At 37.2% G+C, this 21,723-nt stretch overlaps 1 protein-coding gene across 1 annotated transcript in view; it reads right to left on the bottom strand.

Annotated features, from left to right (window-relative positions):
• Positions 1 to 2,052: 2,052 nt before the first annotated feature.
• The window catches only part of HUNK (hormonally up-regulated Neu-associated kinase), a 62,110-nt gene continuing 42,439 nt past the window's right edge, over positions 2,053 to 21,723 (bottom strand). Inside the window, exons 6-10 of the mRNA XM_083361822.1 lie at positions 19,252 to 19,381; positions 11,606 to 11,774; positions 7,047 to 7,127; positions 4,084 to 4,261; positions 2,053 to 3,709 (exon numbers count right to left, since the gene is read on the bottom strand). Coding sequence (XP_083217948.1) covers positions 3,054 to 3,709; positions 4,084 to 4,261; positions 7,047 to 7,127; positions 11,606 to 11,774; positions 19,252 to 19,381 — 1,214 coding nt within the window. The 3' untranslated portion in view covers positions 2,053 to 3,053. The remainder of the gene's footprint in view (positions 3,710 to 4,083; positions 4,262 to 7,046; positions 7,128 to 11,605; positions 11,775 to 19,251; positions 19,382 to 21,723) is intronic.

Here is a 21,723-nt window from a genome sequence, read left to right as displayed (position 1 = left end):
CACACCACCAGGTGAACCAGTCCCAAGAAGATCAAGCAGGCCACACAAGGCTCCAAGCTACCTCGCGGACTATGTGCGTTCTTAGGGGGGTGGAGTAGCAACCAAGGGATAACATTGTAAACTCTTGTATATGTAAGATTTGTGTATAGTGTAAATAAGTGTATATAGTTATGGAGACAGAATGAAAGAGGGTAATTCCTCACTATGGGGGAAGGGGTGTAGTGTATGCCTTTAAAGCATACACGGAAATGTCAGCACAGCAGGGGGCTGGACAGCTCCAGGCTATAACCGCTTTGGCGGGAAAGCCTGAATAGAGCGAGTCGTTGACAGCCCCAGGGCATGGTCAGCTCTGGCGGGAAGCCAGGGTTTAAATCCATTGGCCACCTGCACTGGCAGGAAGCCCAGGTTTAAATCTATTGGTCACCATTCACCTGGGCAGGTATAAAGAGATGCCAGGTAACCCCTTTGCTCCAGCTTCATTTCTGACTCAATAAAGAAATACTACACAGCTCAAGTGTCCGTCTCTCCGTTCAACCATGCAACATTGCACTGTTCTTAAACAAAAAATGTGGATCACTAAGTGAGGACCTCATGTGACTGTGAATTGCAACGTCCTACTGGCTTCTCACAAGCAAAGTTGAAGCTGGAAGTTTCAAGTCCCAGGTGGCTCAGAAGCAGCTGGGGTGATGGGTGAGTTCTCTCTAGAGCAAGGCGGGGCAGGGGGCACTGCAATGGGTGTGTGCAGGTTGGGGAGCAGTTACTGTGGTACCATGCAAGACTGTGTGGGCTGTAAGGGCTCAGTGTGGTGCTGCTCAAGTGCCTGTGAGCTAGAGGGATGCTGCGGCGTGTGCGAGTGCGTGTGTATGCTGGAGAGAGGGTGTTGAGGCAAAGCTCCTTGGGAGAAAAAGCAGAAAGAGTGACTTGCAATCTTCCCTGCCGGCTTCCTCATTAACTTTGCTTGTGGGAAGCTGGCAGGGCTGTAATCATCTTGCCCAATAAAGTTGCCCAGATAATGGAGACTAGATGAGGAAAGCAAAGAATATTGGTATTTCTCTTGATTTTATTACTAGCCCTACTGAACTTTGCTATACATGATGGAGGACAAAATATGTGGCTTGGACATACGGAAACTTTTTTTCTGAAATATTTCCAACCCTGGCCCTGACCAAAAGTGGTTCATTGAAGTACAGCTTCCTTTTATTCTGTTCTTTCTTGAGAACATGAAAAGCAGATTTAATTGTAATTTTAGTAAATTCAGATTTCAGGAGGAGGAGGAGGCAGTAGTAGTAGATTTGTTCGCTGCCTTGAGTTGTTTATAAAAAAAGATAATAAAGGTGGAATATAAATAAACAAACAAAATCCTAGATGGTATGTGTGGACACAAAAGGTGGAAAGAAAGTGTATTCATCGGAGGGAAATATTCCAATGCTCAGAAAAGTTGCCAATCGGGGACAGGACTGAAATTTTTCTCAGCTACTACTTGGTTCATTATAGGGAATTTTCTCCATACAGACTAACATCTAATCATCGAAGTTTCCCTTTGTGATGAGTAATTATCAAAGTTTCCCTTTGTGGTCACTTATCGGCCATTTAAGCAAGCTGATCCCAGCGACTGGGCTTGCAGCTGGATACAGTGCTATGATAGTAATTATGGAGATCTTCCTTTACAAGGGAGTATCATTTTGCTCCTGCATACCACCACCTTTGGAATAAAAAATGAGCCGGAGTGCTTTCATCTTGATGTGCTCGTCCATATGAGAACTTCACTCACTTAAAAGAACACTATGGCTCTAGATGCTTGCCCAGTCTTGAAGCTAAATAAGCTGATTTCTTCCGGAAGCTGTTGGCCTTTCTTAACATGTCAGAAAGATCAAGTATCAGAATAAATACTTAGTTCTGATTTGTCAGATATTATCATCCCTGTATGGTGCATGCTAAAAGAGGGAAAGCACACATTATTAGTGATAATCTGCTGTTGTGCCAGGCTAATTTTATTATGATCAACAATTCAGCCAAATATTTGCACAGAAGCCTATTTCTCATGTTGACATTTTTTAAAACTGTGAAATAAAAAGAAATGCAAAATACAGAAAATATTTGCTTTTCACAAAAGTTAATCCTTCCGATTTATGATATTGTTGATTTTTTTTATGCTCAACTAAATTTCCAATAATTACTTGTGTAAATGGCTAGCTGATATGTTCATGGTTCACATCCTCTTAATACAGTGCAAAGTCTTCCAGCAACACTTTCAAGTATATTTAACACTGTTTTACTAAAACGGAAATTACATAGCTTTTCTATGGACAGTTTCACCAAAATAGTACAACTATACAAAAAAGAGAAGCCTTTTTAAAAGTATGGCTAGTCTCGTGATGAAAATAAAATCTGAAAACAGATTTCCTTACTTTAAGATGATTTTATCTCTGTTCAGTAGCATCTCTTTGCAAATCAACCTTTTCTTTAGAAAAAAATACAGATTTTAAGTGATGTAATACTTAAGATACAGTAAAAATTGCTTTTTTCCCCTATGTTTTATTCTGTGTAACTTTGTGCTTTTATTCCAAGTTCTTTTTGCTACATTTCTTTTTTCTCCTGGATGTACCTAAGAAGACAAATTTGTCTGAAAAATAGGGGGAAAAGGTACATTTTTTTTCTTCCTCTCCATGATGTGAATAACACTGGTGTCAGAAAAGCACAAATTCAGAATCACAGCTTCAGAAGTAAAAGTAGCATTCTAGCCAATTAATACTTCAACATTTAATCATGTTGTTAACCTGGAGTGTTCTTGTTTACATATATTTATATATATATGTAATATAAGAATACAGCCAAACACTACCTATGTGAGATTATGTAGGTTTTAAAAAGCACTTTACATCACTTAACATACTTGTCTTTTTGTTAACTGCATGAGCAAATGCCACGATAGTTGGGCTTTCGATTATCTTATTAGATACAATGACAAACTGTACAGAAAAAGAAGTGAATGTAAGTTTCGATGGAAGGGTTTCCAAAATCAGCACTAAATAATTTGAGGTTTTTAAAATGGCTCAGCACTGGCCATTTATAGGATCTGTGATACTGAATGAAATTTGTGTGGGGCTCATTTGCTGCAACTGAGGCATTCTTGCTTCCAGAGACTTTTCTGTGGGAGATCCCACTGACTGATTCCGTTTCCTCATCATCTGTCCAATGCCCATCATGGGGAATCGGCCTCTACTTTTCACACAATTAGGGCTCCCCAAAGGATTCAGCTGCGTCGGAGAGACAGCTTCCTCTTTGAAAGAGCTGCTTTTTTCATCATAGGTAAATGAAAGTTGAGTGGGCTGCCCTGGACTTTTAGTGGGACTGGGAGAAGTGCCCCCAGGCTGGAAGAGGGGAGAGAGTGTTCTTTCACTGGAACTTCTTCGGCCAAAATTTACTGGCGAGCTAAGCATTTGATACTGATGAGATGGAGAGACTTGGTCTATCTGGTCCTCTCGATCACCAGTTTCAAAAGAATGTACAATGTTCAGAATCAAAGGAGAATCCAAATTCTGACTGCCAGGACTTGAGGGCTCTTGTTGAGGTGAATCTTGCCGTTTCCCAAGTCTTGGGGTTCTTGGAACTGGTTGCTGAATTTCAAGGTATTCCAGAGAGTAGGAGGTGACACAGCCCACCTTGCCCGTTGCTCCTTCATGGAAAGGATTCAAATTACTAGGAGAATCTATGATGTAATGCAGAAAGCATCAAATGAAAAACAACTAGGGGAGATTAGTTTTTTTTAACCGCCCTCCCCTCACAGAATGCAAGCTTTAATTGAAAGCTTGCTTAATAAGGGTGAGAAAAAAGCTTTATGGAAGGACTTGGGGCCGGACAATATTAAAACCCAATTCCTGAATATGAAAATATAATACCACAACAAAAATTCAATTTACAATGTGCCACTACTCCTTTGTGCATACTTCTGACTAAAGAAGTGACAAGGGTGTAACTATTTGGGGACTGAGGGCACACCTGAACTTTGAACAGAGTACAAATAGTTACCCTTCAAATAGTAAAAGGCCCATTAGTCTGGGAAATGCTACGACCAAGACATACCTCTTTCAGGCAGTCCTCCATGACTTGCTCTTCGATCACTTAGCAAAGACTTTTTGTTTTGCATCTGTGTTGTAAGGAAGGAGGAAGGCTCTTTGTATGTTGGTGGACTTTTCTCAGATTTCTTCAGAAATGGATGAGTAAGGTCATCTTTTGCTTCTTGTTCCTTGGGTTTTTTGTCCTTCAAATTTAAAGCACACATAAAAATGGTTTGCACAGGCACTTCAGAAGGATTAAAAAATTTTGAAAGCAACATCCAGAGTTTGAAAAGTTGCAGGTCAATGGTGATAAATATATTATGTCTGTAGCTTTCTTGATCACAGCAAAATTATTTTAGGAACCTTTCAAAGCCTCAATTAGAAAGAATATTTTTCATTTGCAGGAACTGACTATATTTATTTATTTTAAAACATGTTAAAGTTATCTAAACATTTCTAAATAGCCCACAACAAATGAGAGTGGCAAAATTTACAAAAACAAAAATAAAACAGAGAAATTATAACTAATTAGAACAGCAAGTACAGTACTTACTGAAGATCCTCTTAAAATTGTCTTTTAGATATATTTCTCAAAAAACTCAGTTTTCTCCATTATTTTGGTCATTTAACTTTTACTGTACTAATAATGGTACCATTTAATGCATAGAGTTTCATATTCATATGAAAATATATATAAATTGAATTGTTTTTTAAAATAAATATATATAGTGTTTGATTTTAGGAATTTTTATTGGAATATGCATTTTGGGAAAGCTTTTCTTGGTTTTGCTCATGAATTGTCCATAGTAAAACAAAATTATAAACAAAAACAATTTTTATGAACCTCTTTCAGATTTCCCCCTTTTTCAAGTTTGCCAAGAAAATATGTTCACCATATTTCTAAGTGATATGGACCAGTTTCCTGCTCATGCAGAAATCTACTAAACCAGCCTAGAGACATAGTTTTGCAACCTGTTAGGAAAACTCCAGCGGAGGAAGTCCACTCCAGATCAAAGTAGATTGTTCTCCCACTTAATAGCTTTAATCATCAGGAAATTCTCCCTATATTTAAGCCTTTTCATATCAATAATTTGCTCCCTATCCTATCTTTAGTTTCAACATAGATTCATTACTTCGTGCATGTGATATATGTTTTGAAGTATTTGTAGACTGCTATTATGTCTTCTCTTGGGTTTTTTTTTAACAACCTGCATATGCACATATGAGAAGTATTTCTCAACAAGCAGAGTATTTTGAATGGGAAACGGCTGTCCAAATAGTTTGGTGCCAAACACAGACTGTTAAAAGCAGACAATACTGCTCTGAATTGGTTGAACCAGTGCAGCTGCCACTGCAATGGAGTCACATGATCCCATTATTAAGGAGTTGGTAATTTCTAGAAAAACGTATTTTCAAATACTTTTGAAAAGCTGCCCTGCAGAGAACAGGTTTCAGAAATAATATTGAAAGTGGTAAATAGACCTTCGGCAGTATTATTAACAGTATTTTACATTGCACCTTTCAATAGCATTGCTTAGAGAGGGCTATAAAGCGCTATGAAGCAGAATATAAGTCTACATGCTATTGCACACTTATAATCTTTATCTAATCCATCCTCACGATCAATTTGTGATATGGGTCGATTCCTTTCACACATGGGAAAAGATAGATAATGGCTCACCCAGGAAGTCCTTTAAGCCAGTGAGTACTACTGAAAAGGGTTTCCCTTTGCATTTTCTGCAATTTTTGATTTTATGGCAAGGTATTGCAGTACCCTACATGCCTCCATCTCCATGGTAATACATAGATGCACTTTCAAGCATCTCTTTATGGTTCAGAATAGCTGTTCACAAATCACAACAGGGTGTCTATAAATGCAAGTTAAAAGGACATTTTGTGTGTAATGGTTGAAGAATACTTTTCAAAATAAATGGAAGAACTTTAGGACCCTAAAAGCCGCTAGTTAGTACGCACTAATAACAAAATTGGCACTGAAGCAGGATATGACATACAATGGAAACTTTTTTTTCCAGGAACAAGGATTCAATCCTTTTATGAACAAAATACTTTTTTTTATTTTGTTATGTTGTTCTATTAATTCTAATTTTTTTTCAATACCTAGGCTGTGCTGTTATTTTTTGTTTTGTTTTATGGCAAGGACAATTATGTGCAGAAAAAGGTAAAGGAACAATGTCTAATTGCCTGAGTATTTAAAACAATTTTGGCAACTTCGCAATATTATTAGGTCTATTGCAGCAATCTGAAATCTATTCTCTCTGCAAGTGCTGGGAGCTGCAATTTAATGGCAATAGCCAGATTAAGGTAGGAGAGAGAGCTAGGAAAAGAAGGGCAGATTCTACTAAATTCCTCTCCTCAGGAAAAATGAAGGAGAAAGAGAAGTGCACTTCTGGATTGTTGCCAGAGAGAAACTATGTTCGTTCCTAATGTATACAGAAGCTTAGACTAACTTTTAGGTGGCATATCGTATTTTAAAAATATATTTTATCAATGAAGGGCTGCTTTTTACTTGCATCAATATAGTTCAAAATTACACACAGATATTTTAAAAGCTGACTACTTACTCATTATTTCCCAGGGTTTCTTTCATCAGTTGTCACTTTACTGCCCTCTAACATTGTGTGTCACTGAATTGTTATTGGACTATTTTGGAATAAATATCCTCCCTGTAAATCTTGATAATAACCACTATTCTGCATACAGTGGAAGAAAAAGTGGCTAGAGATATAGTGGATATAGATGATTGATATTACATAATATGACATTTTTGGGAGCAAAACATTTTATAAATCTCATTCATTCAACAGTTATGGCTATCAATTAAAAACAACTCTTACAAACTCACTAAACATCTGGGAATGGATTTATTTTTGTACTCTTTGTTAAATCAAAAGTCTATTGGTTTACAGAAATAACCAGTGGGAAGTCCAAATACTATTTGGCTCCAAATGACTAAAGTAAAAGATTTACCTCATAGGAATCCTTGTTGGACTTGTATTTTTCTAACCGACAAAATTGGTTAGTGCACAAATTATCAGAAGCTTCAGTTTTCTACAAAGATGAAAAAGGAAGACAAAGATGAACTGTAACTTTAGGAAAAATATATTTACACATTTAATATATATTACTTTCATTCTATGCATCACTTTGTTAAATTAGCCCAATATTGGCTTTTTTAAATTCAGAAATTGCTACAAATCAATAACTAAATATATCATTTTACTAATATATCATTTTACTAATATATCATTTTACTAATATAATAACTAAATATATCATTTTACACATTACTAATTAATAATAACTATATATTAGTATAAATAACTATATTATTAAATATATTATGTAATAATATATATTACTATGTATTATTAAATATATTACTATATGAGTTAACACATAACATTTATTATTTCCCCATTCACATATATATATATATATATATATATATATATATATATATATATATATATATATATATATATATATATATATATATATATCTCATATATAAATTTAATAAAATAAAATAAAATAAATAAATATAAACTAGACAATGGAATTAAGCTGGAAAGCAAGTACAGCATAGTATTTCAAAAACTGAGTTTGGACAATTCCCTTGATATTTAAATTAAAAAGCCTCAAAATCATCCCAATATGATTAACGGGAATTATTCTCAAGGGCAGAGAGGTTATAACAAATTTCCTTATTAATGGTCTCATATCTTATGTTTCATAAAAATAAATCTAATAAATCAAAAGCCAATTCAAAGGCCAAGAAGTTGGCAGTATTTCTCCAACTAATTGACTAGACCAAAGGTTCCCAACCTTTTGGGCACCAGGGACTGGTTATGTAGAGAGGTTTTTTCCACGGACTGGAGGGGGCGTGGTTTTGTGTGCTGCCTGCATCCCGCGGATGGGGCTTTCCTTGTTTGTGTGGACAGGTTGCTGGCATGCCATGCGGTCCAGTACTGGTCCATGGACCAGGGATTGGGGACCCCTGGACTAGACGAGTCTTTTAGCCATTTTTGATAGACTAAAATATGATATGCCCCATTATTACAAAAAAATCCCCTACAAAATCTAAATGACTTATATTTTGCTTTTTAAAAGTACTTGATTCGGGTAGTTAATATAATGTGATGTATATTATTATATTAGAGAAAAATCTTTGTGATTGCTAAGCAAAGACATCCACATAAAAGCACATAATCAATCAATCATATACTAATAAGATATTCACTGTAACAGAGACATATCATTTTCTGTAACACAGAGACATATCATTTAAGAATCAAATATTGATTTATTGCAATGGAAATTTATTCAGATGTAAGATATACAGTACAGTGATTTTATTTTATAGGAAAATAGCCTTAAAAGATAAGTACTATTCCTTCTAACACTGAAGTCAAATGATGTTCTAACAGAAATAAAAGCAAATGATAGTAGGGATTCTACACGACAGGATTTAATTATCTGTTTTCATCAATGATAATAGTAATAATAAACCCAAGGATTAAAATGGCAAATTGACTAGAGAAATAAACACAAAAAGAGAAGCAGAAAAGGGAGAAGATTTGGGCTGAACTATCCTGGAAGAGACCAAGTCAAAAAGCATTTGTGATAGATGTGATAGTGACATGCTGCCATATGCTGCAAGGAAAATTCCATCTACTACACTTGAGTTTTTAACACAATAAATCAAGTATTTGTCACACTATGGAATTTCCCCAATAATCATACAGAAAGGGAATGGAAAGAATGGAACTGTACCTGTACTGGAGGTACTGGAGGGCAAATGAAAAAAGATTTGTTGCATGAGGTCAGAGGTGAGAATTGTTTTGTTTAAATGGATTAGACTAAGGAAGCAAGGGCAAGCATCAGCCATGAACTGCTCTATGTTTCTTATTTTTTTTCTTATTTTTTATTTTTATTTTATTTTATTAAAAAGTTAATACAAACTCCAAAAATTAAAAAAAAACAAAGAAATGACCCAAAACAAACAAGACATTTAAAAAGTGCATTATGAAAACTAGCACATACTGTATAGACATATTATCCCCCTAGTTAAATACTGTTTAATACATTAGGTAAAGGTAAAGGTAATGCGTGCTAGTCGTTTCCAACTCTAGGGGCCGGTGCTCATCTCCGTTTCAAAGCCGAAGAGCCAGCGCTTGTCTGAGGACGTCTCCGTGGTCATGTGGCCGGCATGACTAGACGCCAAAGGCGCACGGAACGCTGTTACCTTCCCACCGGAGTGGTCCCTATTTTTCTACTTGTATTTTTACGTGCTTTCGAACTGCTAGGTTGGCAGAAGCTGGGACGAGTAACAGGCGCTCACTCTGTAACACGGCACTCGGGATTCGACCCGCCAAACTGCCGACCTTCTGATCGACCAGCTCAGCGTCCTAACCCACTGAGCCACCGCGTAGTACAATATTAATTTCCCGCGTCTTTGTGAAACTGGCTCAATTTTTTTAAAACTACTACATCTATTTGCAAATTATTGATCTGTTGTCTGTAAACTATATCAATGACAAAATAGTTAACAAGAAGAACAATAATCAATCAGAAGCATAAGAATGTTTCTTATTTTTCAATGCCATTTAAAAATAGTATGTTAAAAAAAATCAATAGGCTGGCCCAGCCTTTTCCAAGAATGGGTCCCATTGTTTTACCGCTTCTATTAAAACAAAATTGCAGATTTTTTTTCTGCTTACTGAAGGTGAAGTTTACAGGTAGTTCTCAACTTACAGCAGTTCATTTAGTGACTGTTTGAAGTTGCAACAGCACTGAAAAAGTGAGTTTTTCACTTACAATTGTTGTTGCATCCCCATGATCACATGATCAAAATTCAGATGCTTGGCAACTGACTCATATTTATGACAGTTGCAGTGTCCTGGGGTCATGTGATCACTTTTTGTTACCTTGTGCCCAGCAAAGTCAATGGGGAAGCCAGATTCACTAAAACAACCGTGTTACTAACTTAACAATTACAGTGATTTACTTAACAACTGTGACAAGAAAGGACATAAAATGGAAGAAAATTCATTAAACATCTGTCTCACTTAGTAACAAAAGGTTTGGGCCCCATTGTGGTCTAAGTCGAGGACTACTTGTTTAAACCCATACAGTAAATAGCTATGTGGATATAAAAAGCACTAAACTCAGACTTATCTCGAAATAAATCACCCCAAGACTGGACTTTGAAAAAAAAAAGTTTATTCTGACTTATTTTTACTTCAGACAATTGTATAGTGTTTGAAAAATATGAATATTCTTTTCTCATATAGAAGATTTATCTCACATCTTCTAAAGCCACCTAAGTCATTGTTAGACAAATTAATAATTACATTAAAATAAACAGAGTTTCCAAAGAAACACATTTAGGATTGTGAAAAATTTGTTTTTAAGAAAATTTATTAAAATTATAGGCAGCAATTCTGTTCACCTAACTTTTTTTATATTACATAAATTATTTTTAGTTCCAAAGTCACAAAAAGCATGGCATACAGAGAAAAAATATCTATGTTCCTCACAATCTAATAAGTTATTAATTGATTCACTGTGCTGCTCAAATCTATTTATTTCCCGACTGGATTAAATTGTTTGAAAATATACATGTGATAAGCAGGGACGTGGTGGCTCAGTGGGTTAGGATGCTGAGCTTGTCGATCAGAAGGTCGGCAGTTTGGTGGGTCAAATCCCAAGTGCCGCGAAACAGAGTGAGCGCCTGTTATTCGTCCCAGCTTCTGCCAACCTAGCAGTTCGAAAGCACGTAGAAATGCAAGTAGAAAAATAGGGACCACTACGGTGGGAAGGTAACAGTGTTCTGTGCGCCTTTGGCGTCTACTCACGCCGGCCACATGACCACGGAGACGTCCTTGGACAAGCACTGGTTCTTCGGCTTTGAAACGGAGATGAGCACCGGCCCCTAGAGTTGGAAACAACTAGCACGCATGTGCGGGGGAACTTAAGCAGGTAGAATCAAAGTAGCTCTATTTCAACTGATGTCTACTAGTTTACCCCAATAGACTACAGCTTCACTGGATCCTGCTATAGCTTCACTGTTCCCTGTAACTTGAAAAAAACAAACTAGCCCTTTCTAAGGTAAATTTCTTTGCCATAATAAAGAACAATGAAATGTTGGCATAGTGGAATAGACCCGTGGAAAAAGGCTTTTATGTACAGAGAAAGCTTTCACTAGAGGCTTCGAAACAAAAGTAGTTTTTGCCCAAGGATATTCTTAATTATTCAAATCAGCTATGTTTTTTTTCCTCCCAGATATTCCATTCCATTCCCCAATGGCCATTTTCCTTACAAGAGATGCTCAGCAATCTATGATCAGTGAAAATGTCCAGTTTTAAAGGCTGTTAAAGTTCTTCATATTTTGAGGTGGTTCAGATCCCCCCCACAGTTGTAGTGTTTCTGATGCATATTGTACTTATTTCTTAATATCTCCATTTTGGCTACTGTCATTCTATTCAACTTTGTAGTGTTCAACTATCATCCAAAATTATACTTACTTTTGTTCCTCCGGTATAGCGCTCTAGCTTCTTATGAAGTAGAATGTAGATGGCAAGCATGTGGCAAGCTCTATTTGAAAGAATAGTGTTGATCACATCACTATTCTTATAGCCAAGCTTTTCTGTCATGTACAGCAGCACGCTTTGGCTTATGTCTTCTAGATGAATTCTGCAAGAAAGATTTAACAATAATATAGGTAGTCCTCAACTTACAATAGGTCACTTAACAACTGTTTGAAGTTATGCCGGATCCCCCAAAAGCTACTTATGACCTAGTCCTGAAGGTATGGCTGCTGCAGTCCCCATGTTCATTCATCCACAGGGACACTGCAGTGCCCAGGCTTATTTTCCTCTTTCCCCACTTGGTACCTGCAAGCATTTCCCTCTCCCAATGACTTCCCACTGGCCTTATCCCTCTGCACATGGCCACATGATAAAGCAATTGATCCCAGCACTCTGGAAAGCCTCGCAGCTTTTCAAAAGGTGAGGAGGAGGGTATTTGGCCTGTTGGGGTGGGAATCAGGCTTAAGCTTGGGGGAACCCATTGGCAGTGGGGAAATGCCTGTGAGGATCCAAGGGAAGAGGAAGCAGAAGAAACGTAGACCTGGGCCTGTTCTAGGACCTAGGTCTCCACCCCTTAGGCACCCCATGCTCTATTTAATAAACTGCACATTTGTTTAACAATTCACTGGGAAGAGCAGGGATATCGGGATCGTTAAGTGAAATGCTTCACTTAACAGCCATTGTGAAATGCAACCATTGCGGTCCTATCTCGAGGAAACAGCTGTAGACCATCTTCAAGGTTCTCAGGAGAAAGATGGCAATCCTAAAGGCTACAGCATTCTTGCAAATCACCATGTTAATTAATATGATTAAAAGATCTAATCGAGCTAATAATTTTGTTCAGACTACGTTAAAAGAGAAATCTACAAATTGTTAATACGTTTTTAAAGAAGAAATTTGTAACTTAAAATGTATCTATGTGGTAGATATGCACAACCCAGTTTGTGGAGGGTTGTCCACATTTTAAAAGAATCATTTATTTAGTTACTTGGAGGGGAAAGGGAGCATTAATTAGGTACTTCTCTACATTTTCAAAGATTGATCGATTGACTGAAACACTGATTGACCATTAATCATGTATATAACTTCCACTTCTATTGTAGAATTTTGAGTTTACAGCTTTTCAGACTCCATGCATGGTCCACGGTCAGAATGTAGGTGTATAGAAAAGAGTCTTCTCCACAAGCGTGTCTTCTGTTAAAGGATGGTGAAATAAAGCCAGTGGGCACAGCCTTGCTCTCCACCTCAAGAAACTCTTTATTATTTAAGAACAGTAGTTATGTCAGGACCCACCCCAATCCACGTCTTAGGAAAACAAAAACTCTTGGAGTCAGTTCTAGTCCAAAAGGAATCTTTACTAGGACATGCTTGATTGTGGGAATACAAGACAGGACTTAGTATTGTTTTACTGCTAGTAACAATACTGCTTAGTATTGTTTTACTGCTAAGCTTGTAAGCCGCCCTGAGTCTTCGGAGAAGGGCGGGATATAAATGGAATTAAAATAAAATAAAATAAATAAATAAATAAATTGTTTTACAAATTGAAATTTTATAAAGGGTACCCGGTTCAACCCCCCTTCCCTCAACCCCATTTGGTCAGCCCCCATCCTTCTACTTTGTGCCATCCCTTTCGTGGGGAAAAAAGGAACTTTGAATCTTTATGGTTATTGCTTTCTTCCTCTCCAGAATTAAAAGAAGACACAAGCCAGATGCCTTCTTCTCTAACCCTGTTCCCCCCAGTTCAAAAGGTTCCCTTGGCCTTTGAAATAACCTAAGGCAGGCTGAATCCACATATGCTCCTCCTTCCTCTGGAGATGGCAGAATCCATGGGGGGGCATAATGTTTTAAACATACATTTATGAATGTGATATAAATGGATTCTGACAAGTTAATTGTGTGACAGGGAATGGAACAATTGATTAAATGGATTCTAAAATTTGGTGTCTTCTAGATATGGACTGACATTCCCCTAAATTTCTTACCATCTGTCTAGGAATTCTAGAATTGCTAGTTCAGAGAGTACCCTTTGTGAAAGGCTAGAACAGAACTTTGGCTATAAGAATAGTTGCAAATGAATTCAATTCACTGAACATCACCATCCAGTGCAGGACTCTTAAAACTGCTTATTTTCTGTTTCAGATTATTTTGGCAACATTATTCCCAACAGGTAGTAGACAAGTTACATGTGACTTCTATATAAATATATTCAAAGCAATCCAATTAAGATGAATATTTTTTTTCAAGTTTTAAATCTGAGTGACAATTCAGTGGCAAGAAATTAAGAACTTTTTAAATTCTCCTATTAAAATTAAGCAAATTAGAAGTGCTTGACTTTGGCTGAATCAAGGACTACACGTGTAAATTCTGATTACAAAAGATTTCTCATTCTTATTACTTCTGCTCCAAGTTATACAGATGTGATGAAAAATGTCCATTGTCATTGCTACGTGTCTGTATTTTATTGCCTTTAAAAAAAGGTTATTGTTTTTTTTGAAGCGTACAACTAAAGATCAGTAATTAGTTATTTTCAGAAGTGTACTTGGTAATAACAATTTATAAAAAAATATGTGTAATTTATGCCATTATAGTTTCTCTGTACTGATTTAAAATATTAGCAAAACTAGTGAAATTCCCCAAGCAGTAATTTACATTGTATTTATGCTTTGTTTTCTGCCAGAAATAATATCCAAAAATAAAAGATAATTGAAAGCACAAGTAAATATAATTGAATATAATTGAAAACTGATAGCATCTACCTAGACTCAGGTGAAAAGTGACAGGGTTTGTGTAGAATATCTCCTGAGCCAACAAGGAGAATGCACAGAAGTGGTACTGAGAGTAGTCAGGTTTTACACAGCAACCACACTGATACACTGAGATGTGTAAAAAGGAAAAAAACTTTACTTTTAGGAGTAGCACAAGTCAAGAATGAACAGTCCAGGTCATACACGGGTACAAAGAAGATATCAACAGTTCAAGAGTTAATTAATTTTAATTTAATTTAATTTATTAAATTTATATACCGCCCTTTCCCGAAGGACTCAAGGCGGTTTACAGGGTATTTAAAATCAAACAGTACAAAATACAAAAGTTAAAAAACAATTAAAAAAATTAAATTATCCCTTAAATAAAAACCCGAGTTAAAAATTCTCAGCCTGGGCCGGAGAGCTCAAAGAGCCAGGTCTTCAGGTCCCGGCAGAATGAACGAAGGTCAGGGGCGGTCCTAAGCTCCACGGGCAGCTGGTTCCAGAGGGCAGGCACGCCCACAGAGAAGGCCCTCCCCCTGGGTGTTATCCGCCGGCAATCTTTTACCAGCGGCACCCTGAGAAGACCCTCCCTGTGTGAGCGGACTGGACGAAGGAAACTTGATGCTGGCAGGAGGTGTTCCCTCAAATATCCCGGACCCAAGCCATTTAGGGCTTTATAGGTTATCACCAGCACCTTGAATCTCACCCGAAGGGCAACCGGAAGCCAATGCAGCTCGCGGAGTAGAGGTGTTACATGGGAGTATCGGGAGGCCCCCATCACAACTTGCGCGGCCGCATTCTGCACCAGTTGAAGCCTCCGGGTGGTCCTCAAGGGCAGCCCCATGTAGAGAGTGTTGCAGTAGTCTAAACGGGAGGTCACGAGCGCATGAGTGACTGTGCGTAGGGCATCTCGGTCCACCTTGTATCCAATACAAAGTCGTCTTACCAGTCCAAAAGTCAAAAACACAGTTCTTCCGGTTTAGCAAACAGTAGCAAAACCACAATCAACAATAATTAGCAAGCAATGTAACAGAGTAACTAACACAGAGAGAGGCTATGTCTCTAGCTCCCTCTTATGGCCGTTGAAAGAACACAGCGTTGGCCAATCATTACACATTTAAAGGGATACAATACATTACAAATCATGGCTTATATATTGCCAACCCAACCAGTTAGGCTATAATCATATGACTAACAAAAAGGCTGCTTAATTAAGGAAAAAAATTCCAACATTTTCTCTATGGTAGGGATTTCCAAAGCCTGCAAACAACCACCATGAGGTTTTCCATAATGTCAATGAATTTGTTCCTGATGTTGGCCAAATTAAAAAACAAGATTGCTGCTATAAGGGTCAATGTAATTGTCACGTAGCCTGATGCCAAGCCATATGTCGTTGATAGCACTTTAAATTGTATACAGAATCAAATTCATAGATATTAACAAGAGAGGTCATTTGCTCACTGTAACTAACCATTGTCAACATTCTGGCTGAGGCACCTGAATTAACAGAAACTCCAAACACTTTTCAAATCTTCACATAAACAATGTTACGTTAGTCCAAATAGGAACCAACTAAAGTGTGGGTTCCAACCACCACATTTGCTTAATGACTGCTTAATGACTGCTGCAAAGCAATGTGGTAAAATCAGGCCAGTCATGTGATGACCCACTTAACAATTGGCACGACTTACAACTGTAATTCCGGGCTCAATTACAATAATAAGTTGAGGACTACCTATACATATTACAGCACTTGCCCCCCCCCCCACAAAAGGAGTACTGAAAACTAATTGGAAATTATTCATTGTAGGATTCAAAGAATTTTTTTTATTAAAGCAAGTTTTCATCATTGCTTCTTTTAGACATGAAGAATCAAACTTTATTAAAAGTGACAGGTTTCACAACTTCAACAATCTTCCACATATCCTAAGATTCTACAGCAGGGATCTTCAAACTTGGCTCTTTTATGACTTGTGGACTTCAACTCCCAGAAATCCTCAGCCAGGCAAGCTGGCTGAGGAATTCTAGTTGAAGTCCACAAGTCATACAAGCGCCACATTTGAAGAACCCTGTTCTCCAGAATGAAAAACATCAGCAAAAGTAGCACATTTGATATTAAGTTCCAAAGAAATAGACCAAAGATCATAGTAAAAGATCGACTGTTTCAATCTGCCTGAAAATTAATTCTTGATTTGTTCAGATTTGGGATCAAATTATAGAGGGTAAATTAAACAAATATTTGCATTTTTAAAAATGCAAACAGCTGATAATTATAGAAATTACAGCAGATAAAAACAGGGAAAATATTAATTTCTTCCCTGCTTGCCAATGTCGTGAAAATTAATTGTTGTGTCCTATTATTTGTATTGGAAGAAATGAAAATTTACACTTGCATGCTCAACCAGTACCCTTGGATATTGATTTCAAAAGAAAAGGGGGAGTCTTTATAATCATGAAGTTATTAGAATGCATTATAAGTATTTGGCTGGCTGTCTTGTACTGGAAATAGAGTTTTAGATCAGGGCTTTTCAACCAGTGGTACAGGTACCACCTGTGGTACATTGGCACCTGGCAGGTGGTATGTGACCATCCTAAAAAAGTGGTAGCAGGGGAGGGGAATGAGCTGAACTGGTGGCAGCACCGCACAAGCCTGAGCGAGACACAGCTGGAGCTGCAGGGCTGTCAGGGCTCAGCAGAAGTGCCAGGATCAGCGCCAGGCTTCAGCTGGAGCTCAGCACTGATGCTGGCACTTCTGAGCCCAGAAGAAGTGCCGATCAGCTGGAATGTTGTAGCATCTCCAGGGTCTTGTGATTTACATTCAGATGCTTGGCAACTGATTCATATTTATGACGGTCACAGTGTCCCAGAGTCATGTGAACTAACCAAAACCTGCTGCAACCACCCAGCAGACCGGGGGAATAAAAAACAAACACCCCCCCACCCCCACCCCCCACTGCCAATCCTCAACAGAAATGCTCACAACAATGAAAATCTCAGACAGGAGGAAGAGCGCAGCCAGGCGGGCAGGCAGGTGTCTTGCTCGGCTGTGGCTTGGGGGGCACTTTTTTCAGTGCCATTGTAGCTTCGAACAGTCACTAAGCGAACTGTCATAAGTCAAGGACTATCTGTACTTCATCACTTTTTCCCTTTTTTTTTTTGGTCAAGTTTTTGGCACCTTGCTAGGCAACTGGTGGCACTCAGATGTTGCCATATCCTAAAAGTGGTACAATGGGTGAAAAGGTTGAAAAGCCCTGTTTTAGATTACAATCCTACATATTTTTTACGGGACTAAGCATTTCCCTATTTAACTATATTCTGAGTAAGCCTTTATATAACTTTATATAACTGTAGTGTTGGTTTGATCGGGCCCATTCTTTCTTATATTCACTAAATTGACAGTTTTACAGTATAATGTATCCAGCTCAGAGATTCTACCTGCAATTATAAAACTCCCTTTCATAAGAGATTATCGGGCACTTTACACTGACTCGTCAGTTTTAGATTTTACTAAGCCCCCAGTTATGTTTCAGGGTTTGGTTTCGTTTCACTTTATTGCTTTTGTGGCTGCTACTGTATTCTATGCTTGATTTGAATAAAAAAGCTTTTTAAAAGCTTCTTCTTGAAAATATCATTGAATCATAATTCTCCAAATCAATTCACATGTATAACTTCATAAAATGTGACTTTGATGACAAATTATGCTCTGCCCATTCAATGCCCTACCTGAAACCCTGCAATTTTCCTAACTGGATGTGATTTTTAAAATGCATATATGATCCATCTGTGTAGCATTCCAAGCAGGTTTCTAACTTTTTCCACCTCCAAGAGATAAAGAGTTTTTGCATTAAAAAAAATATGTAATATCTTCAGTGCTTTAGGGAACAGTAATGGTTGGATAAGGTTTTATTTCGTTTTCTGCCACACAAATCTGTCGTTTCTTTTTCTTGCAGTTCATTTACTGTAGCATATTTTCTTCATTCTTGCTGCCTAGCAGCAGAATATAAATGTAATGTTTGTATCCATCATATAAAATCTAAACTAGATGTTTAGAAAGGAACCAGCCTCCCTGCTGTATTAATATCCACCCATGTGTTACATAACCGTCATTACCATAGTAACTAGCATTTCACAACTATTAAGGCTTTTTATCCTAAACACACACCCCACCACCACCTTTATTTAGGTTGGGAAGGCTGAACCTCCACAGCAAAGCTGTGAAAAAGCAATGTGGCAAGTCCAAAGATCCATCAGTGATTTTGGAACTAATCTGAGCAACCCTAAAACAGATCACAGAATGACCATTTGCACCATACTTTGTCCTCTCAAGGAACTTGTGAAGACTGAGCAGAATGAAACTCAAGAGTAGGAAGCAGCAAAGCAGTCAAGTTGAAGGAGTGTGGAGAACTTGAGAAAGTCTCCAGGTCAATTCTCCCTGAAGTTATCAACCCAGAAGATTATGCTCTCTGCGTTTAGACTTTTTTCTCTCTTAAATGCTGAGGTAATAGTAGTGACAGAGCATTTTGATTACTAGAACCATTTGGTATAAAGAAGCGAAAAATTTATTATTTTGTAACTTTGTTCTTCTTTACCACTACGATTCCCCCCCTCCCCCACGCACGAGAATTTTCAAGCTTGTAAATTACCAAAGGAATTGAGAAGTGAGTGCAGAGAATGTGGTTATCATGAGGTCTTATGCCACTTCTGGATGGTTGCAGAGAAATTAAGAAAGAAACGCCGCCTCCAATCCAGTTTTCTGATCAGAGGCACCTCAGTGTCTTTGGTAGAATTTTATCATGCTGGCAGAATACCTAGCACATTCTGTCTTTTGTGCATTACCTGTTTGGATATGTGACATTATTCAGTGCTTTCCCATTCTCACTAAGCCAACGATTTGCTAATGCTTGTTGGATGTTTGGTCTCTTTGCAGGATCCGGTTCTAGCAGAATTTTTAAGAAGTTTACAGCTGCTGCAAAGACATTGAAAACAAAGAGAGGGGGGGGAGGAAGCGTTATTTTCTTTGTGGCTATATTTATTCTTTTGAAGTCAAATAAGGTATTTTAGAATTGCAGTTTTTCTCTCAAAATCTGAAATACAATATCCTTGCTGCATTTACACGTTGCTTTTATACGTTAAAAGAGTAAGCTGGTAAGCTAAGGAATACAGTAGTGGAAAAGATAACTTGACTTGTGGGGTAAAATACTCTCCCCCACAAATAAGATAGATAATTCAATCTTGATAAACAGTTGTATTTTAAATAACGATTGTGACCAGCCTTGAATTATAAATTGCAATGGCTATATTCCAGACTGCATTACACAATGATTCTTATATTCAAGGTTTCTTGAATACTTCAAAGTGGTTAAGTTTACACCCAATTTTAATTCATGGTTTATAAAAAGATGGTGCAAGATTGACTCAATACATCAAGGCAAAACCAAACCAATAACTTTATTGTTTACTGTAACATATGAGTTCAAGTCTTCCGTGTTAGTGTGGTTAATAAATACTGCTATGGCAGGATTTGGACTGATTGCCTTATCAATGCCTAATTATCCACTTTTTATGCTAAGGTTTTTAAATATAGATTTAAATCTGAAATACTACATTCTATATTTTTAACAAATAATAAGAATACTAGCGGTAAGAATATCATTATGTTTGACAATGACATTCCTTTTGACTTAATTGCATTTAAGTTGTTGGAGATTCAGTGAAACTAATATTTTATTTAAATATATTGTACCATTTAGGTATGAAGCAATTAAATATATCAACTGAATCTTAAGATTTAATATTTTTACATGTTCATATTCTATCTCAGTCACATGTGAATTCTCTTTTAGACAAAGAAAATGAACTTGCAATAAAAAAACTTATTGTTCAGCATCAGAAGGACAAATATATGCTTTCAGCTATTCAGTATTGATTAGTATAGATCACGGGTGTCAAACTCGTGACATCACATGACGTGTCATGACGTATCGTGACTTTTTCCCCATTGCCAGCAATGGGGTGGGCACAGTTTTGGCATGACGCATTCAGCCCACGGGCCGGCAGTTTGATACCCCTGGTATAGATCAACCATGGATAACTGCAATGAATTTCCTTTCAAAGAAGAAAAAAACTGAAGAAAACATACAAATATTTACATACATTTGTGTGTGTGTGTGTTTGTGTGTGTGTGTGAGTAAATATTTGTATGTTTTCTTCAGTTTTTCCCTTCTTTTATAAATTTACATGAATTTTCCATGTTGTCAGGAAATTAATAACTTTGATTTATTTACTTTTTTTAACTGATATTTTTACCTCTATCATCTTTCCTTTGGAATCTCAAAACACCACTCAAAGCAGCATAATATAACCTTCCCTCCCCTTGAGATAGCTTGGGCATTTTTTCCAAAGTAACCAATGAGCTTCCATGGCTAAGGGTGGATTTAAACTTGGGTCTCCCAGGCCGTCACCTTAAACACACTTCCACATTAGCTCCTTTAAAAGAAATAAATTTGTGTTATTATATTGTTTTTTAAAAGTTAAACTCTACGGTACTCATTCTGATGATTTAGAAAACCAGAACAGCAGTCTCGAAAGGACTTTGTATCTCTCTTCACTTTTTAAAAAAATCTATTCAGTATCTACCCAGTAGAAGAAATTCTAAGGTTTTTATTTTTAATTTCAGGGAGATAAATTTGTTGTCTGCACAATCCTAATAATTTCAATGGATAGTCAGCAATAAATTAATTAATTGCACTTGCAATTATGTGAATGGCCCACCTGGTCCATTAACAGATGACTAGAGGAAACATCTGAACTCTGTGCCAAAATAATACTGGATAAGCTTCAGGGTAAAATGCTTGTTAAACATTCTTACATTATTCTGCTCTTAAGAATACCAGCCCAACTAAAAGGAACAAAACTGTATCTATTTCTGCATTTCACATGTCTGAATAAGGTGGACTAATCTGCAGAATTTGTGTACTCTTATCTGTAACAAAAAGACATCAAATTTATCTCTAAAAGGATATCATTCATAGGCAGACTGTCACCCATCCTCTCACAACTGTACAAAGGGATTCGATTAATCACTATCCTAGCAAACAACGATGTCAAAGCTTTTCCACATGAAATCAGGAAAAGGAAATATGTGCTCATGTTCCACAATAGATCAAGGACAAAGAAGAGAAAGGATTCTGTCCAATAAATCAGGATTAGATACTATCTGGGCAATATTACATCTGTTTTGAACATCCTGCAGGAATCATTATTTTTGCTGACCTGGATATTATCCAGTTTATGTCACATATGATGCAA

This window comes from Vipera ursinii, assembly GCF_947247035.1.
Source record: "Vipera ursinii genome assembly, chromosome: 4".
Classification (NCBI taxonomy): Eukaryota; Metazoa; Chordata; class Lepidosauria; order Squamata; family Viperidae; genus Vipera; species Vipera ursinii.
The sequence above is the reverse complement of the archived record's forward strand: the minus strand, read 5'-3'. Positions and strand labels throughout refer to the sequence as shown.